Below are 17277 nucleotides of genomic sequence, written 5' to 3' on the forward strand. Positions count from 1 at the left end.
GAAAACATAAAATACATAACATTAATCAATACAATAATCCATAAACATCTCAAGCTCAAAATGGCACAATACATTTTCCCATAAAACTCATGGGCCTATATCAAAATTATCTAAATTAACTTACAGAATGCATAAACCATCTTAATAGAAACATACATGAAAAAGGTACAAACTATAGCAATAACCCTCAGACAATAAGATCACTCGGATAACAATAAGACCATATAAACAGTGCAACAAATCCATCAAACAGAGACATATACCTTGTTCCCCTTCCAGCTAGGTGCTAATTGTGGTAGACAGTGGCATGGTGTGAGGCTTCCATTCGTTCCATAGTTTGTCATTTTAACCTTCCGTCCGTCCGTCACCCATCCTTCCAGGGTCCATTGGCGTCCGTCCTTAACCCATCCTTCCAGGGTCTATTAGTTTACAAACATTTGCAACACTGTGCAGTCCTTCCTGCTCCTCTACCACCGAGCCTATGTTAATGTTTGCTGCCAGGCACCTGTAGCCCCATACTGGCCATCAGCACCAGGTGAACATGATTATTGTAATTGCAGCTGGCATGTCCCTGTGGGCAGGAAACACTACAAATAAAAGCCTTGCAGACCTGATGTTTGGGCAGGAAGCCCTTCAAAAAAAAGTCTCAGGGACAACACATTTTTGCTCAAGAAACCCCCCTTCGGGTCCGTTACAAATAGATAGATAAATAGAAAACATAAAAAAATGAACCAAAACAAATATGATAATTCTTAATAATTTCGCCCAAAAGGTTTGTAGCAATATATGACTATTGGCATATAACGCTGTCTGTCAGTTATAGCGGAGCAGATAAGTGCTACGATCTTTCAATTTATGATACAAGCGTGAAAATTGAAAATGTTTCAAGATGGCCGACACCTTAGTGGGCAGTTAAGTGATATGATGGTTTATTTGGTGATACAAGCATGAAAATTGCCATGAATACTCTTTGTGGGTCACTTGACAATAGGCCACCCACAGCTACTTGAAATTTCAAGATGGCGGCCATTTTTCAAGATTGCCGACACCTTAGTGGGCAGTTAAGTGATATGATGGTTCATTTGGTGATACAAGCATGAAAATTGGCATGAATACTCTTTGTGGGTCACTTGACAATAGGCCACCCACAGCTACTTGAAATGTCAAGATGCCGGCCATTTTTCAAGATGGCCGACACTTTAGTAGAGCAGTTAAGTTATAAAATGGTTTATTTGGTGATACAAGCATGAAAATTGGCATGATCAGTCTCTGTGGGTCACTTGACAATAAGCCACCCACAGCTACTTGAAATTTCATGATGGCGGACATTTTTCAAGATGGCCACCACCTTAATGGAGCAGTTAAGCTTAATAAATCATTTAGTTGGTGATACAAGCATGAAAATTGGCATGAGCAGTCTCTAAGGGTTGCTTGACAAGAAAACACTCCCCGCCACTGGAAATTTCTATTCTCAAGATGGCCGCCCCCTGGATCCTCAAAAGATGCATTTTCTCATAGAAATGTATTTATGCTAAAGAACAACTTTTAACACATCGCAATACAGTTGTGTTGATTTGATCATAGATAGATTAGATAAGAGTGAATATCTGCACTACCAGGGCACACTGGTGATATATCACTGCTGTTAAACTCAGAGTGGGGTTCAATGTCAGCTAATTGAAAGTTAGTATCCCAAATGCTGTCTAATTTACCCCAAAACAGTTAGATAGCCGCACCTGAATTGACAGGTTGTGCCAGCGCGGGAGAGCCGAGCCAAGGTTAATGGGGTTTTAGTTAACCGGATGGTGTACAGATCGCACGGGATTTAAATGGCATTGGATGAACGATCGGACTGTAGGGTTAAGGCACGAACTTAGTTGTATCCCATACACCAAAGTGCTTCGTAGAAGGTGGTAAAAGGATAAACCCTCGGCCTCTGCCTATGCTGCAGACATGGCAGAAGCCATCATAACAGTTGTGAAAACTAACTGGGACAGATGTTTCATTTGTCAGCAGGTCACCAAGGAAAAACTCATTCAGCCGAGTTTATTCAACAGAGAGCACGATCGTACTGGCTATGATACCATTGCAAGAAATGTTCCATTATTTCATAAGATCAATGCTCTGCCTATTTTACTTAGTCCAACCCGACTAGATGAAGGTGATGGCATAGAAAGCACTTTGACAAGAAACAGAGCAAAATACCATTCAAGCTGTAAACTTAGGTTCAACAATACAGAGCTGGAAAGGGCCCAAAAGAGAGCATCTACATCTGCTGAGGACACCGAAGATACCAAAGATAGCCATGTCAAGAGGTCAAGAAGATCCCAGCCCTTGAAAGCTTTGTGCTTTATCTGTGAAGATGAGAGTGCAACATCCTCCTTAAGAGACGCAATGACAATGAAACTTAATGAAAGGGTTAATGAATGTGCCAGGAATCTAAGCGACACGAAGCTTCTCGCAAAGCTTATTGCTGGTGATGTTGTTGCACAGGAATTTAAATACCATCCTGCCTGTCTTGTTGGACTGTACAACAGAGAGCGAGACCATCTCAATGCCCTCAAGCATGAGCAGAGCCTCAAAAGCTCAGCTAGCCATAACTGGTATCCCTCAATTTTTTCAGAACTTGTCATCTACATCACGGACATGAAGATCACAAGTGACGGCACAGATCCAATTATATTCAAGCTTGCAGATCTAGTCTCTCTGTACAAGCAACGACTGCAGCAACTTGGTGTCGAATCACCAAGTGTGAATTCAACCAGACTGAAGGAGCAGCTGCTTTCTAGCATACCTGAGCTAAAAGAACACAAGGCAGGACGTGATGTACTGCTGGCATTCAAGAAGGACATCAGCTCTGTTCTTTCAAATGTAAACAAATACAGTGAAGCTGAAGCCATTCACTTAGCTAAGGCTGCCAGCATCATACGTAGAGAGATGCTTAATCACAAGACAAAGTTTGACAACCAATTCCATGAGGGATTTGTTGAAGAATCCGTTCCACCAACGCTTCTTCAGTTCATCTGCAATATTGAACATGGTGTAGATATCAAGTCACATTTGAATCATGGGGTATTCAAATCAGACATTGCAATCACAGTTATTGCAATACAATTGCTTCTCTAAGTGCAAAGATGGTGCAGCAACCCACAGACACTCAAAAGACCCCGAAACTCCATTTGCTGTATACATCGGGATGACGGTGTATGCGAAGACACGAAAGCGACAACTTATCGATATGCTTCATGAGAATGGAATTAGCATCTCCTATGACAGGGTGTTGGAAGTTTCCGCACTGCTAGGAGAATCTGTGGTGAACCAATATGTGGTAGATGGGGTTGTCTGCCCACCGATTCTGCGAAAGGGACTCTTCACCACATCTGCTATGGATAACATTGATCATAATCCCACAGCAACAACAGCAAATACCTCCTTTCATGGTACAAGTATTTCGATGTTCCAACATCCAACCCTTAACAATGACGGCCAAATAAGGCCACCACTCCACCTTTCAGATAACAGACCAAAGAAGGTTCCTGAGATTCCTGAATCCTTCTCTAACATCCAACCAGCTTTCTTCAATAAGAAAAACCCAGAGCCCCGTCCTGTAGTCAACCTACCATTGCCAGACCCTATTGTATTCAGCAGAAACTTTGCACCTGAGTATGAATGGCTGGAGAAGGTTAGCCTAACCCAAGAAGTCGATGCTTCTTCCACTATAACATGGTCAGCCAACCATGCATCCCAAAGGAGGAGCCAGGGTTTTAATATCAGCATTACATCACTGCTTCCCCTCTTCCGAGACCAGGCCCACTCTGTCGCAACAATAAAGCATGTTATGGACAAAGTTAGGGATACAGTAGCCTTCCTGAATCCAGGACAAACGCCAGTCATAGCTGCTGACCAGCCACTATATGCTCTTGCAAAGCAGATCCAATGGCACTGGCCAGAGCAATATGGAGAAGACAAATATGTGATCATGTTTGGAGGTCTACATATTGAAATGACAGCGTTTAAATCTATCGGAACGCTAATCAAGGACAGTGGATGGACTAGTGCCCTCGTTGAGGCTGGGGTAGCCTCACCTGGTACAGCAGATTCGTTTCTTTCAGCATCAAGTGTAACTAGAACACGGAACGCACATCAGATAACAGTATGCAGTCTGTACGAGCTCATGAAAGATGCATACAATGCGTACAAGGAAGAGGCACCTGACAACACTAACACCTCTTTTGAAGTGTGGTGCATGGAGCAGAAGAGTCCACAGTTCAAGTTCTGGTTTCTCATTTATAGGATGGAGCTGACCATTCTCATTTTGATCCGATCATTTCGAGAAGGTAACTTCAGACTGTACCGTGAGTCATTGTTTGAACTTATCCCATACTTTTTTGCCAACAACAATGTGAATTACGCTCGATGGCTTCCAATACACCTTCGAGACATGATGTGCATTGAGGAGCAACATCCAGAAGTTGCTGCAGAGTTCCACAAGGGGAACTTTGTAGTACATAAGTCAGCCAGGGCTTTCTCTGCAGTGGCAATTGATCAGGCTCATGAATGGCTCAATGCTGTGATCAAAGGTGATGGGGGAGCAGTCGGGCTGACAGAGAACCCATCAGCACTGCGACGATGGATGTTAGCAGGTCCAGAGGTGAGCCGTCTAGTTAAGAACTATGAAGCTGTGTCAGGAGCTAAAGATGTGAAGAAAGGTAATCATCACCATGAACAAACAGAGGCTGCTCAAAAAGCATTTTTTGAGAAAGTGAAACGACTCACATCAGTCATGAGGGAAATGGGTAACCCTTTCATGGAAGAATCAGATGATCTGCTTGTGTTGGACACAAAGGACATTGTTGATGCCAGTTCAGCTGAGCTGATAGCAGTGCATCACCAACAAGGCAAAGAACAGTTCAAGTCTTTCATGACAGATTTACAGAACCTTGACAGTCCATGCTCTTTCTACAAGCCTATCAAGAAGAATATGGTAACTTTCTTCAAGCACAAGCCAGTTGTCAGTGGAACAAACTCCAAGATGAAGGAACTTAAGGATGACTACCAACTTTTCTCACGACTATTTATCTCTTGCCAGAACAGGCAGTGTGACTTACTAGAGTTCTTCAATCATGAGAACCAATCAGCTCCCGCCGCTCTCAGTGATGGAGGGAAACTCTGCACGTGTACCAAATCACACCTGGCTGAGATACTACAAGCGAAAGTGACATTGCCTGAAAAAAAGCCAGAATCAGATGTTCTTATAGTGGATGGATCAGCTATGGTGAATACACTGCCACCACGTTCAAGCAAGACGTTTGATGAATATGCAATAAATGACATACTTCCAAGAATAGATACATACAGCCATACATACAGGCGGACGGACATCGTGTTCGATGTTTACTGGAAGTCCAGTCTGAAGTCTGAGGCAAGGTCAAAACGGGGAAAAGCAATAAGGAGGAGAGTAACAGGCACAGGCAAAACTCCGTCAAACTGGCAAAGCTTCCTACGGGATGAAAACAACAAGCAGGAATTGTTCCATTTCATTGCTGATAAAGTTAAGGAAATGAAAACAGCCAATATAGTCATTGTGACAAAGGGGAAGATGCTGTTAGCAAACAAGCTGCTAACCTGGATGCAGTAGCCCCGTGTAGTCAGGAAGAGGCAGACACGCGTATTTTCCTTCATGCCCAACATGCAGTGAAACAAGGACACAAATCCCTGATGATCGATGCCAATGACACAGACATTGTAATCATAGCCACTTCTGTTATGCCCTCTTTGATGCAACTTGGCCTTGAAAAAATGTGGGTGACTTTTGGCAAAGGAGAGAAGACAAGATGGATCCCAATACATGAGGTGGTTTCAGCCATAGGACCAGAGAAAACACGTGGTATCCTCTTCTTCCATGCCTTCAGTGGTTGTGACATTGTGTCATCCTTCCATGGCAAATCAAAGAAGTCTGCCTGGAACACATGGGACGTGTGTGATGAGGTGTCAAACACATTTGCAACACTCAGCGAATGTCCCTCTGCAGTGGAGGATAGTGACCTGCAAGCTTTGGAGAGATTTGTTGTGCTCATGTATGACAGGTCCAGCGATGTCACAACTGTGAACGAGGCCAGGCTTGATCTCTTTGCCAGAAAGCAAAGACATTATGACTTGATCCCACCAACTCAAGCAGCACTCAAAGAGCATGCCAAACGTGCTTCTTATGAGGCTGGATACGTGTGGGGACAGGCATTGAAGCGACATCCACAAATGCCGAGCCCATCTGACTGGGGATGGGTGGAACAGGACGAGAAGTGGAAGGTCTTCTGGACTCCACTTCCACCTATTGCGGAGAGTTGTTGGGAGTTGACCAAATGTGGGTGCACCAAGGCATGTACTGGAAGGTGTAAGTGCTTCAGATATGGACTCAGTTGCACATGCCTATGTAGTTGTCCCTGCTAGGTATTTGCATGTTTATTTTGCCAGAGTTATTCCCTGTTGTCCTCTGTGTTTTCAAGTGTAGGCCGATGGCTCGGCTTCCCCTCGCCACATCGGCGCATCAAGTTTTACTTTGTCACCAGCCTATTACTGTCTAATTTTCAGTTGTTACTTTGTAACATTGCTTCCACTGCATTCCACTGCCATATCTAACAGTGAAGCACATTTTCATTTAGTTCCTTAGTATTGTTTTTCATGGTTCCGTGGCTATTGCCATTCAGTATTAGCCATTGCTCAATTATAATTTTGGAACACTGTCCGTTCAGCACCGTTCAGCAACTGTGCTAATCAGCACCACAACTGTGCTCATTTATTAATCTTATTTTTTGTTTCCCCACCCCTTAGTATTTATTTGACACATGTAATGGCTGTTAGTTAAAAAAAAAAAAATCCTCCCTTGTGACTGTTACCGTGTCGTGGTAAGGGAGCTTGTGTACCTCAGTGAACCCTGAGAGCTATGCCAGTGGGAGGCAACTCCTGACAGGTTTTACCAAACTGGACAGGTCGTGGGCGAGGAGTCAGACTAAACACAGTCAAACAACCTCTCTTGACAAAGCTTTTTGAGGAACCCAATACATGAAAAAAGTTATCATTTAAAGATCCACATGGCGGACGGCAGTCATCTTGAAATTTCAAGTGACTGTGGGTGGTTTCTTGTCAAATTACCTTTTGAGATGGCTCATGGCAATTTTCATGCTTGTATCACCAACTAAATGATTTATTAAGATCAACTGCTCCGCTAAGGTGGTGGCCATCTTGAAAAATGGCCGCCATCTTAAAATTTCAAGTAGCTGTGGTAACCCTAACCCTAACCCTGTGCTTATTGTCAAGTGACCCACAGAGACTGATCATGCCAATTTTCATGCTTGTATCACCAAATAAACCATTTTATAACTTAACTGCTCTACTAAAGTGTCGGCCATCTTGAAAAATGGCCGCCATCTTGAAATTTCAAGTAGCTGTGGGTGGCCTATTGTCAAGTGACCCACAAAGAGTATTCATGCCAATTTTCATGCTTGTATCACCAAATAAACCATCATATCACTTAACTGCCCACTAAGGTGTCGGCCATCTTGAAAAATGGCCGCCATCTTGAAATTACAAATGCCTCAGACAATTTTCTTGTCAAGTGACCCATGGAGACTGCTCACGCCAATTTTCACGCTTGTATCATCAACTGAAAGATTCTGCCAGAAAAAAGCATTTAGCCGCTCCACTATTATGTAACATAAGAAGATTAAATGACGTAGGCCAATTTGGGTTTCCATTTCATAAAAGCATGTGTAGCCTACTACACATGCCTACATAAATACACATGGAATTGTATAGGCTAACTTTGCCTCTATCATTATTGAGTCATCAGCTATCTGGCACCATATTATGTGCTTCCATTTCACCTCTAGGCGTCTTAAACTAATCAGACGTTATGTTGGTCTCCCAACTGCATTACCTGTACATCTGGTGAAGGCATGTTAGTCCCTCCTGACCAGAAGGTGGCGGTAAAGCACCACAACCCCGTTGAATGACAACAACCGTAAAACTACAAAGAGAAGAAGGTCGCCCATGGATGACGTCAGGTCTGCGCGACGCTAAACGTATCGCATACAACAGCGGCCTGTGGAAGCACTGAAAAGCGCCGTAATTTTTGTGTGTTTGGTGGAGGATTAATATTAAACGTCCATCACCAACATGAAACTAGTCAGGTAAGATTAATTAAATACTTATCAGAGTGCTGGACGTATCTTTACTTTAGCCTAAAACGAGCTGCCGACCGCGGATGTATGTAGATAAGGAAGGATGGCCAGTGCAGCTCTTTGGGGGAATTTGCGGGAAGCAGTGTTTGTAAATGAATGGATTCCACAATGAATGAATGAACCAATGAGTTCCTTGGAGGATAAACTGACTGCAATTCGTTCAAACTGTACATTATACGTTTATGTTGCATAATTGCGTAGTAATAATTGTGTCGTTTTACAGGTATATTGTTGTAACGTTGATTTGTCTTACCCTGCGGTCGCTGGTGTTTGTTGTTAGGCCATGTTTTGCTTTCTGTCTATTAACTTGAAATAATAGACATAATTAAACTGTTTAATGTGGTTAACATCCAGATTAAACACTTGATATTTGCCGTTAATGCGGCATCGTGGCTTTTGTTGTAGTGACTTCTCCCCTTTGTTTTGGAAGTGGATGCTAAGTGGCTAACAACTGCTAACGTGACCATATTTTCAAACCCTCAAACCGGGAAATAGTGTTGGTGTATGTATGCTTTTATGCACATGTACCATAGGTCAGTGATTCTCAGCCCTTTTACTGTCAAGGACCACCAGTTTGAAGTGCATTAGGAGCCTATTTGATTAGATGTTATATATGTGGAGTGGGACCTTAACTACACTGTAAAACCCTTTTCTTAGCTCATTGAGTTAACGTTACAGACCCACAAGGGTCCATTTGTTTGTTTGGTTCTTAACTTTAAATCATTTAGCTGAGACCCCCTCAAGACCTCAGGTTAAGAACCAATGCCTTAGGTGTTTTCATCAGGATAAATAATTTCAGTGTTTAGCACCTCAACCGACCACACTGGAAACAAGCCCTTTTGTGTTATCCTTTTAGCACAATTGTATAATCGTACCACTGTACTATTTGCAAACTGGTAATAAAGTATTAAATCAATCAAACATCACACCATTCAACACTTTCTGAAACTACTGTAGGTCTCTCCCTTGTGGGTTCAATAAATATATTTACAAAATGTGTCTTTCTCACAGTTGTATGGTGCATACATAGGAGAGGAACAGGCATTGAATCAAAAGTCCTGCACATTACACTTAGGCTACTAATTCAATCTCTTATGCCAGACTGCATAGGTATCGTCTTGATCGATTTTAAGTACAGGATTAAATAAAATGAGTTGGTGGATTGAAGGATCCAGTATACCCACACTACGGTACTTTTGGTGCAACTTGCTTAAAAGATCATTTGTTACTGTCCAGCAAGCATGGAGGATGCATACGTACCCAATGTGATAGATTATACCTTCAAATCATGTTATAACGTTTTTTTGTTGCTCTCACTTGCAGATTTTTGATGAAACTCAGCCATGAGACAGTCACTATTGAACTGAAAAATGGCACCCAGGTCCATGGAACCATCACAGGTATGTTCTCCAATGCTTTTGCACTGTGGCCTGTCAGGACTCTGTATAAGACCTGAGGCTGATTCTACAAATGCCTTCTAAATCAGTAGTTCTCACACTTCAAAGAGTTTTTTAAATTGTTCAAAAATAGCAGATGTAGAAGCTTGCAGCATGGCATGAAGTGACACCTCTGTGTGCTTGTATATCTACTATTTTTGAATAACCAACAGAAAAATCTAAAATGACACAGATGCTTTCCCGGTTTTAATGGGTTAAGTATGAGATGTATAAAATACATGTCCACACAAGCCACAATAGTTTCTCACGGGCTCTTATAGATGTATATATCCATAACACTTTAATCACACACACGGTCGCTCTCTTAGGTGTGGATGTGAGTATGAACACCCACCTGAAAGCTGTGAAGATGACACTGAAGAACCGCGAGCCCACTCAGCTGGAGTCGCTCAGCATCCGCGGCAACAACATCCGCTACTTCATCCTGCCCGACAGCCTGCCACTGGACACCTTGCTGGTGGACATCGAGCCCAAGGTCAAGTCCAAGAAGAGAGAAGCAGGTGAGGAGAGTAGAAGGGCTCAGTGGGGGGGGGTAGTGGGGGGTCTTCAACAGGTTGCATGTAGGTTGGGATCCAGAACCGGGTTCAACATTGAGGAACTGTTTCCGGGACTGGTTTTATCACACTGTCAGAGCTGGTATGTGGACTTAACGTCTGCTATACAATTACAATACCGGTGGTCCTCAAAGGTTAAATTTCAAGGAACACCATAATTCTGAGTGTACAAGTGGAACCAAATGGACCTGTAAGGGTCCATTTGGTCCCATTTGTATACTCTCAGAGTTACAGACCTGTAAGGGGCCATTTGGAAACCCCTATTGGAACGTTGAAGGGAACCGTTAAGAGGGAATCGTTAAAATCCTAAAGGATCCCAGCCCTAGTTGCATATCAAGCACCAATTGTGTATTTAATTCCAATGAGTGTTTTTTTCCACAACCATGTTGTAAGGTCTGGCAATGCAATGACCAATAAAATAGTTCCCTGCTGCAGTTTGAAGCACAGGAGCATATCATTATGTGTGGAGCTAACTGTCCCTCACTGTTTAGTAACTCTGAGTCACTGCTTGTGCGGCCCCTTCTAACAAGTACCTAAGTAGTTAGAACCCGCTAGGTCTGTGTGACGGGGAGACCTTTATGAAGCCACCTTTTGGAAAATCACAAGATCACTTCCCAGGTTCCCATAACTGATGTCTCCTGGGGAGTCAGGATTTATTTGGGTGATGCCATATCTGTCCAAACATGTTTGGTTACACATACTACTCACTGTGCTTACTGATGCCCATGTATTTGTCTGGGTTAGTGGCATATGTCTGGATGCTGAAGTAAACGCATAAACAGTGACCACGGGAAGAGAGCCTTTTGGGCGTTGCTTGGACTGGTTGAAATTTTACTTGTAAATGGAAAGATGTACATATTGTGAAGGCAAAAGAATGTTGAGTTCCTCCTCTATGTTAGTGTCCACCACTACAGAGTTAGACCACTGGTCCTGTTTCTACAATGTGTCTAGTGAAACTGTAATGTGCAGGAGTTGGCCTCCATTAATGTAAAATATATTGGGAGTCTAGGCTTAACATTTTAAAATTTGGAAAACGCCATCATACAGAACAGTGTGCAAGAGGATTTGCCTAAGAATTATGAAACCTGGGGACCCAATGCCTATAAATAAACTGATAGCACATCTATGAAGGGACAAGCCCATTGTCTCTCTTACCATATACTAATGAAATGTATGTTCTTCAGAATAACAGGATATAGTTTCAGTTAGGTGGATTATGGATTTCTGCAAATTGCATGCAGTTGGCCCAACCAAAAGACTAATTTGGTTACTTTATCTCTTGTATTGGCTTGTTAACCATCTTACCATTTCTGATATCAGTGTTAATTGTGTTGTTGGTGTTTTTTTCTAGAGGCAGATTGATCATACCAGTATCGAGCACTCCAATGGGTTGTCACTCAATATCAGGTTGTAGGCGACTTGATATGGTCACAGATAAACAAGGTTGAGTAAGCCTTGCCGAGCCATAAGGCCCATAGGGCAGGAGTCTTTCTAACGCGAGGCAGCTTGATGTACGGGCACATCCCCTGGACATGACGTTAGTATGTCGCTAGGATTTACTGCCAATCCAACCCTTGATGCTGAGTGCTAAGCATGGAGGCATTGGGTCCCATTTTCAGTCTTTGGTATGACCTGGCCGGGGATCGAACCCTCAATCTCAATGCGGACACTCTAACGGCAAGAGCTGGTTGGTTTTGTTATCTAGCATATTGTATCTTCTCTTGACGGCCAGACTCTACCCTGTTGGCCTCTGTTAACCTGTACAGTTTGCAACATTATTTCACATTTCTTCGGCTTCACAAGAAGTGAGGAAGGCAGGCATGAATAAAACCTGCTATTCCTATGAATCAATGTTTTGACTTGGACATGGTTTTGTTCTTTAAAGCCAAGCTGTAGCAGAACTAGTCTTGGTGCTGGATCCAGTCTGGCAGAGTTGTGGGTTGAGGGCTGTCCTGAAGGAACACAACTGTAAAGTTTATGCCTGTTAACCACTTGAGTTCTGTTTTGTACTTTGTCTTACGCCGGTGTCACGTTGCAGCGCATTGCGATACGTGCAGCCAGTAATTGTCTGCTATTGTCGCCTATAACGACATGCCCAATATAGGGATACCAGGTTGAAAGTGGGTTTTAAGCTGTACAATTTCCATGCACACAATACTCCAGTTGCACATTTTCACCCACTAGCCCAGTCATACACAACTGTATTATGTACTTGATCATGTAAAATTGTAAAAGTATTTAACCATTTATCATTTTTCACTCTAGTGGCTGGTCGTGGGCGGGGCAGAGGACGGGGACGTGGCCGAGGAAGAGGCAGGGGCCGAGGCGGGCCTAGGAGATGATCGCCATGCCAACGGAGCTGTCAGTCTTGTCTCACTGTTTTGTACAGGTTTTTGTTTTTCTTTTACCTTCCCCAAGGAAACGCGGAAACTCATTTTTTTTTCGTTTTTATTTTGTACATTAAAATGTTCCAACATGGACAGAAACACTGTCTGCTCTGCGTTTTATTGAACCCTGTGAGTGACTGTTCAGTGCAGACTGGTTTGATTTGTGGTATAATTTGAGTTTTCAGAACTATGGTTGAATAAAGATCTGTTGTGTTTTTTTCTCATTTTAATGTGTATCATTGAGTAGTCATGAACACATACTGTGTGTGTGTGGTGTTGTACCAACTTTATTCAACTGGACAACACATACCACACTGGCAAGTGTTTCTGCACTATGCCTGTTAACAGGAGTTCTCATGCATCAGTGTTTCATTTTAGGAAAAGTAACATGATGCAAGGAGGGAGTGCTTATTTGATGTCTGAAAATGTAATAAAAAAAGCTACATAGATGGATATGTATAGTTGGTATAACGTCTCTTGGATCTGGGTAGTAGTGGGTACACTTTTTAAGTACATCCAATTGTAGACCAGTAGAGGGTGCAGTAAGTATTTTGTAATGTACAAATGAGGTTAAGAATGATGGGCTTATGATATTGCCTATAAATTAATTTAAATATTGAAAAATAAATGGTTTAATCAGCTATTTTCATTTTACGATGATATCGCACGCCGACAAGCTTAAAACGTGAGCTTAAATAGACAACTATTTTCACCGTCCTACGACGAAGTATGTGAACCGGAAGTGTATGAACCATAGGACCAGAGGAGGCACAGCCGAACGCCTGATGTTGATGAGCCACCAAATGAGTTCTCGTTTTAAATATATTAATGACACAGTATAATTCATATTATTATACAACATGTCGAGCGCTCGTCACTTCATGTATTTTGCGTTTGGAAGCAACTTGTTGAAAGAGAGACTGCAGCTGGCGAACCCCTCAGCGCTGTTTCACTGTACTGGAAAACTCAAGGTAACCGTTATCAGTGTAACCACATGTTGAATAGTGTCATGTCAATATAATGGATAACTGAAGGTAACCGCTTTCAGTGTAACTATACATGAATAACTGAACGTAACCGCTTTCAGTGTAACTATACATGAATAGTGTCACGTTAATATAATGGAAAACTTAAGGTAACTGTTTCCAGTGTAACTCCTATGGACTGCACATGCAATTTGTGTCTTGGTTAATATAATGGAAAACTGAAGGTAGCTGTTTTCAGTGTAACACCTAAACTGCACATGAAATAGTGTCCTGTCAATGGAGGTATAAAATACACTAACTACACATTAAATGGTGTCACATAGGGACTGGACTGAAGGTAACCATTTCAGTGTTACTGCACATGAAATGGTGTCCTGTCAATGGACTGGGAGACTGAAAGTATAAAATACACTAACTACACATGGAATAGTGAGTGTCAATGTATTGGTCGATCACTACATTGAAGATAGTAGACTAGACTGGCTATACTACTGCATACATATTTCTGTTGTGTACATTTACATGGGTGGATTTAGGATTTTTTTTTATCCATGCTTTTCAAACTGCTGATTGACTGTAGGCTACATAGGCTTATATTCATTTATATATTCACTGATTGACAGTAGGCTACACATTAATTCACATTCAAAGAATCTGCAGATATCTAGTGCTAGAATCTAATTAAGCTCATTATACTATTTTTCATTCTAGCTCATTCTTACAGTTATGCTATGACACCTACATTTCAAATCCAGGGATAAATAAATGTTTATCTTAGTTGATTAAACAAATTGCTGAATGACCACTGTTGGGCGTTCTCTAAAACCATCCCTCTGTACATGAACACAAAGGTCCCTCATTTAATTTGTATCATGTGTACCATGTCTGTTACTTCTTCACTAACCTGTGTTGCCAGATTTTGCGAGAGAATACGCAACCAGGTCTATGAAAACAAGCCCAAAAGAAGCGACTAATCTAGGCCACATGAGCACATTAAACATAATACATTGGCTATTTGAAAATAGCCGATCTACAATCTCACGGTGATACGTTGTGAGCTTGCAGATCTGCTATTTTCAAACAAACCTTGAAGAATCCGTGGAGAACCACTGGTTTAAACAACATATAGGAAGCGAGGCCAATTCTTTTTAAATAAGCAACTACACTTTAGAAACAATCCCAAAAAACAGCAACCCACAACTACCAATATTTACAAGCGACTTTACAGAAAACCCCAAAGTCGTTTATAATAAGCGGTACATGGCAACACTGTCACTAACCCCCCTCCCTGTCCCTCATATAGGACTATGTACTGAATTTTGGCCTTTGGGGTGAGCATGTGGACTGCAGGTGGCATGGTGGAACGGCCACCATCCAACCGTGTCCCGGTGGAGAGGTGTGGGGAGTCGTCTGGACTATGAACAATGACAACCTCACAAGTCTGGATGAGTGAGTGACACACACCACACACACACACACACACACATAATGTGTGTGTTAATGAAACTAATTGATTTAACACGGCACTATGTAACTTTTTTTTATGAATATAATGTCATTTTGTCCAATCTGAATGGTAGAGTTTGTTAATACAATATCATTTATACATTTGGGGTGGTTGTATTTTGTCTAACTACTCTTCTATTGAGACATTTAGAACGTGTCAAAGGTCATGTCTCACTTTGACAAAAGTTCGGACACAAATTTTGACCTGAAGGTCAAGATTTAAACCGGTTTAAAATCCGGGGTAGAAGAAAGTTACATAGTGCAGCTTTAATCAATTATATAATAAAATAATTGATACGTATTTTTGGGCATGGAATAGGCGAAAAGTTGTTTAAAACAAAATTCAAAAATACTGTAAGTAAACGATCTACAAGCGATGCGTTGGGAGTTTGTAGATCGTTTATCTTCACTAAGTTGGCACAACATTGTACTAGTGCGACAAAGTGTAAAATAGGGCTTAAGTGGTTAATTAATTAGTTAATATAATTATTATTTTTTCATCTTTTTCGATTCATTCGAAAAAGTTATAATAAGATAGAGTAATTGCTAAGAAACAAATTGATAGTTGCAGTCTTCACACGCACACAGCATGATGGCCCGTGTCGCTGTCTGAGCTGCTGGTTGAACTCCAGCTGTCCTGTATTGTGCATGTTTTCAGGCAGGAAGGGGTGGAGCAGGGACTGTACTCTCCATTGGAGGTGACCGTTGAGACAGACAGTGGACCGGAGCTCTGCAGGACCTATCAGATGAACCACTTCCACGCCTGCCCTCCCTCCCCTCAGTACAAACAGGTGCAACCCACTTAGTTAAACACTTACAGATTAACCACCTATTTTATACTTCGAAAGGGAGGAAATAGCCGATCTACAAGCTCGCGACACATTGTGAGCTTGCAGATTGGCTATTTCCGCTGCCCATAAATACATGAATGACTTGCCTTTTGTTGTGTTCTTCTGGACAGTTGAACCATATTCTGCTTCCTGCACAATTAACTGTAATGAAGGGAACAAATCATTATCAACTGTAACACAACAGATCTGGCTGAACTAATCATAAATCCATGCACACATACAGATCACAAATGTATTTATCAGCATGAAACTTCTCACTGCATTTGTTCACAAATGGATAGATAAAACACATCCCTTATTTTATTAACCCCCTCCCTCTAGACATATTCCATCTCCAAATGACACCTTACAAAAGTACTGCTTTGAGAACCATTTCTAGACCTTTTTAATGCTTCTAGTATTTTTTATTATATTTGCTTTATTTGCTCTGTGTGCTGTTGAAAGTGTAGTTACTGGTTTGTTTTATCAGGTGGTGTGTCTGGGAGCAGAACAGAACGGTCTTCCAGCAGAGTACTTGCAGAAGCTGGAGGCTGTGAAAACCAACAACTACAGTGGTCCCTCTGTTCTGGACCAAATTGCAATGGCCAAAAAGTAGGACCAGCACCGCTTGGTGGACAGAAGGAGTTACTACACTCACTATGGCCAGGAGACTTTGGGCTGGCACTTTTCGAATTCATATCGAATTATTTCAATATGTCCAGGGTGACCTGATAGCTAAATGGTTAGGGCGCATACCACCTGAGCGCAGACTCAGTGAGTCCCCGGTTTGATTCCCGGGCCAGCCAGACAATTTGTTGAATGTCATTCCACGGCCTAATCTCTCTCTCTCTCTCTGCATTTGCTTAGCTTAAAATGCCCCCCAAAATGACTGGGAATAAAGGTTTTTGGGGGGCAAGTGTTGAAAATGCAATGATATCTGTATTTTAATAAACCAATTGTTTTTTTCATAGATACATGCCCTACTTTTATAGTGTTCCATGAAAATAGCTGATTTGCAACACAAGCTCACAACGCATCACGATTATATCGCCTATATTTGCCCAAATATAGGGACGCCAGGTTGTAAGTGGTTAAGTGTGTGTGTCTGGGTTTTATAAATATTTAAGCAATGAATTGAGTTAAAAATGTATATATATATTCAAAGATTTGCACAACTTTTCATGATTCTTCAAAAAAATTGCAGATCTACAAGCTCACAGCGCGGCAGGCTAAAAATACCACATCAAGGTTGTATCCTCCGCCAACCACTTGCAGTTTACAGCCATGTCTGTCTAGACTCATAGTACACTGTAGTGCAGG

At 41.9% G+C, this 17277-nt stretch overlaps 2 protein-coding genes across 2 annotated transcripts; both read left to right on the top strand.

Moving 5' to 3' along the window:
• The first annotated feature begins 8044 nt into the window (after positions 1–8044).
• snrpd1 (small nuclear ribonucleoprotein D1 polypeptide) lies at positions 8045–12739 on the top strand. Its single transcript, XM_084080780.1, has 4 exons — positions 8045–8186; positions 9561–9637; positions 10003–10194; positions 12514–12739. The coding sequence occupies exons 1-4, from the start codon at positions 8173–8175 to the stop codon at positions 12588–12590; spliced, it is 360 nt and encodes a 119-aa protein (XP_083936906.1). The 5' UTR covers positions 8045–8172; the 3' UTR covers positions 12591–12739.
• A 659-nt stretch (positions 12740–13398) lies between these two features.
• Positions 13399–16929, top strand: ggcta (gamma-glutamylcyclotransferase a). Its single transcript, XM_084080728.1, has 4 exons — positions 13399–13606; positions 14925–15070; positions 15786–15918; positions 16448–16929. Exons 1-4 carry the CDS (start codon positions 13496–13498, stop codon positions 16571–16573), a joined length of 516 nt encoding a protein of 171 aa, XP_083936854.1. The 5' UTR covers positions 13399–13495; the 3' UTR covers positions 16574–16929.
• The last annotated feature ends 348 nt before the right edge of the window (positions 16930–17277 follow it).

This window comes from Gymnoscopelus microlampas (assembly GCF_963454915.1).
Source record: "Gymnoscopelus microlampas genome assembly, chromosome: 15".
Classification (NCBI taxonomy): Eukaryota; Metazoa; Chordata; class Actinopteri; order Myctophiformes; family Myctophidae; genus Gymnoscopelus; species Gymnoscopelus microlampas.

What these genes read in the sequence shown, in the direction of transcription:
- snrpd1 (XM_084080780.1), top strand. An exon ending in GGTCCATGGAACCATCACAG is followed by an intron (nt 9,638 to 10,002) that starts GTATGTTCTCCA and finishes TCGCTCTCTTAG; the next exon opens with GTGTGGATGTGAGTATGAAC. An exon ending in GTCCAAGAAGAGAGAAGCAG is followed by an intron (nt 10,195 to 12,513) that starts GTGAGGAGAGTA and finishes TTTTCACTCTAG; the next exon opens with TGGCTGGTCGTGGGCGGGGC.
- ggcta (XM_084080728.1), top strand. Translation starts at nt 13,496, where the DNA reads ATGTCGAGCGCTCGTCACTTCATGTATTTTGCGTTTGGAAGCAACTTG. An exon ending in ACTGTACTGGAAAACTCAAG is followed by an intron (nt 13,607 to 14,924) that starts GTAACCGTTATC and finishes TCCCTCATATAG; the next exon opens with GACTATGTACTGAATTTTGG. An exon ending in CCTCCCCTCAGTACAAACAG is followed by an intron (nt 15,919 to 16,447) that starts GTGCAACCCACT and finishes TTGTTTTATCAG; the next exon opens with GTGGTGTGTCTGGGAGCAGA.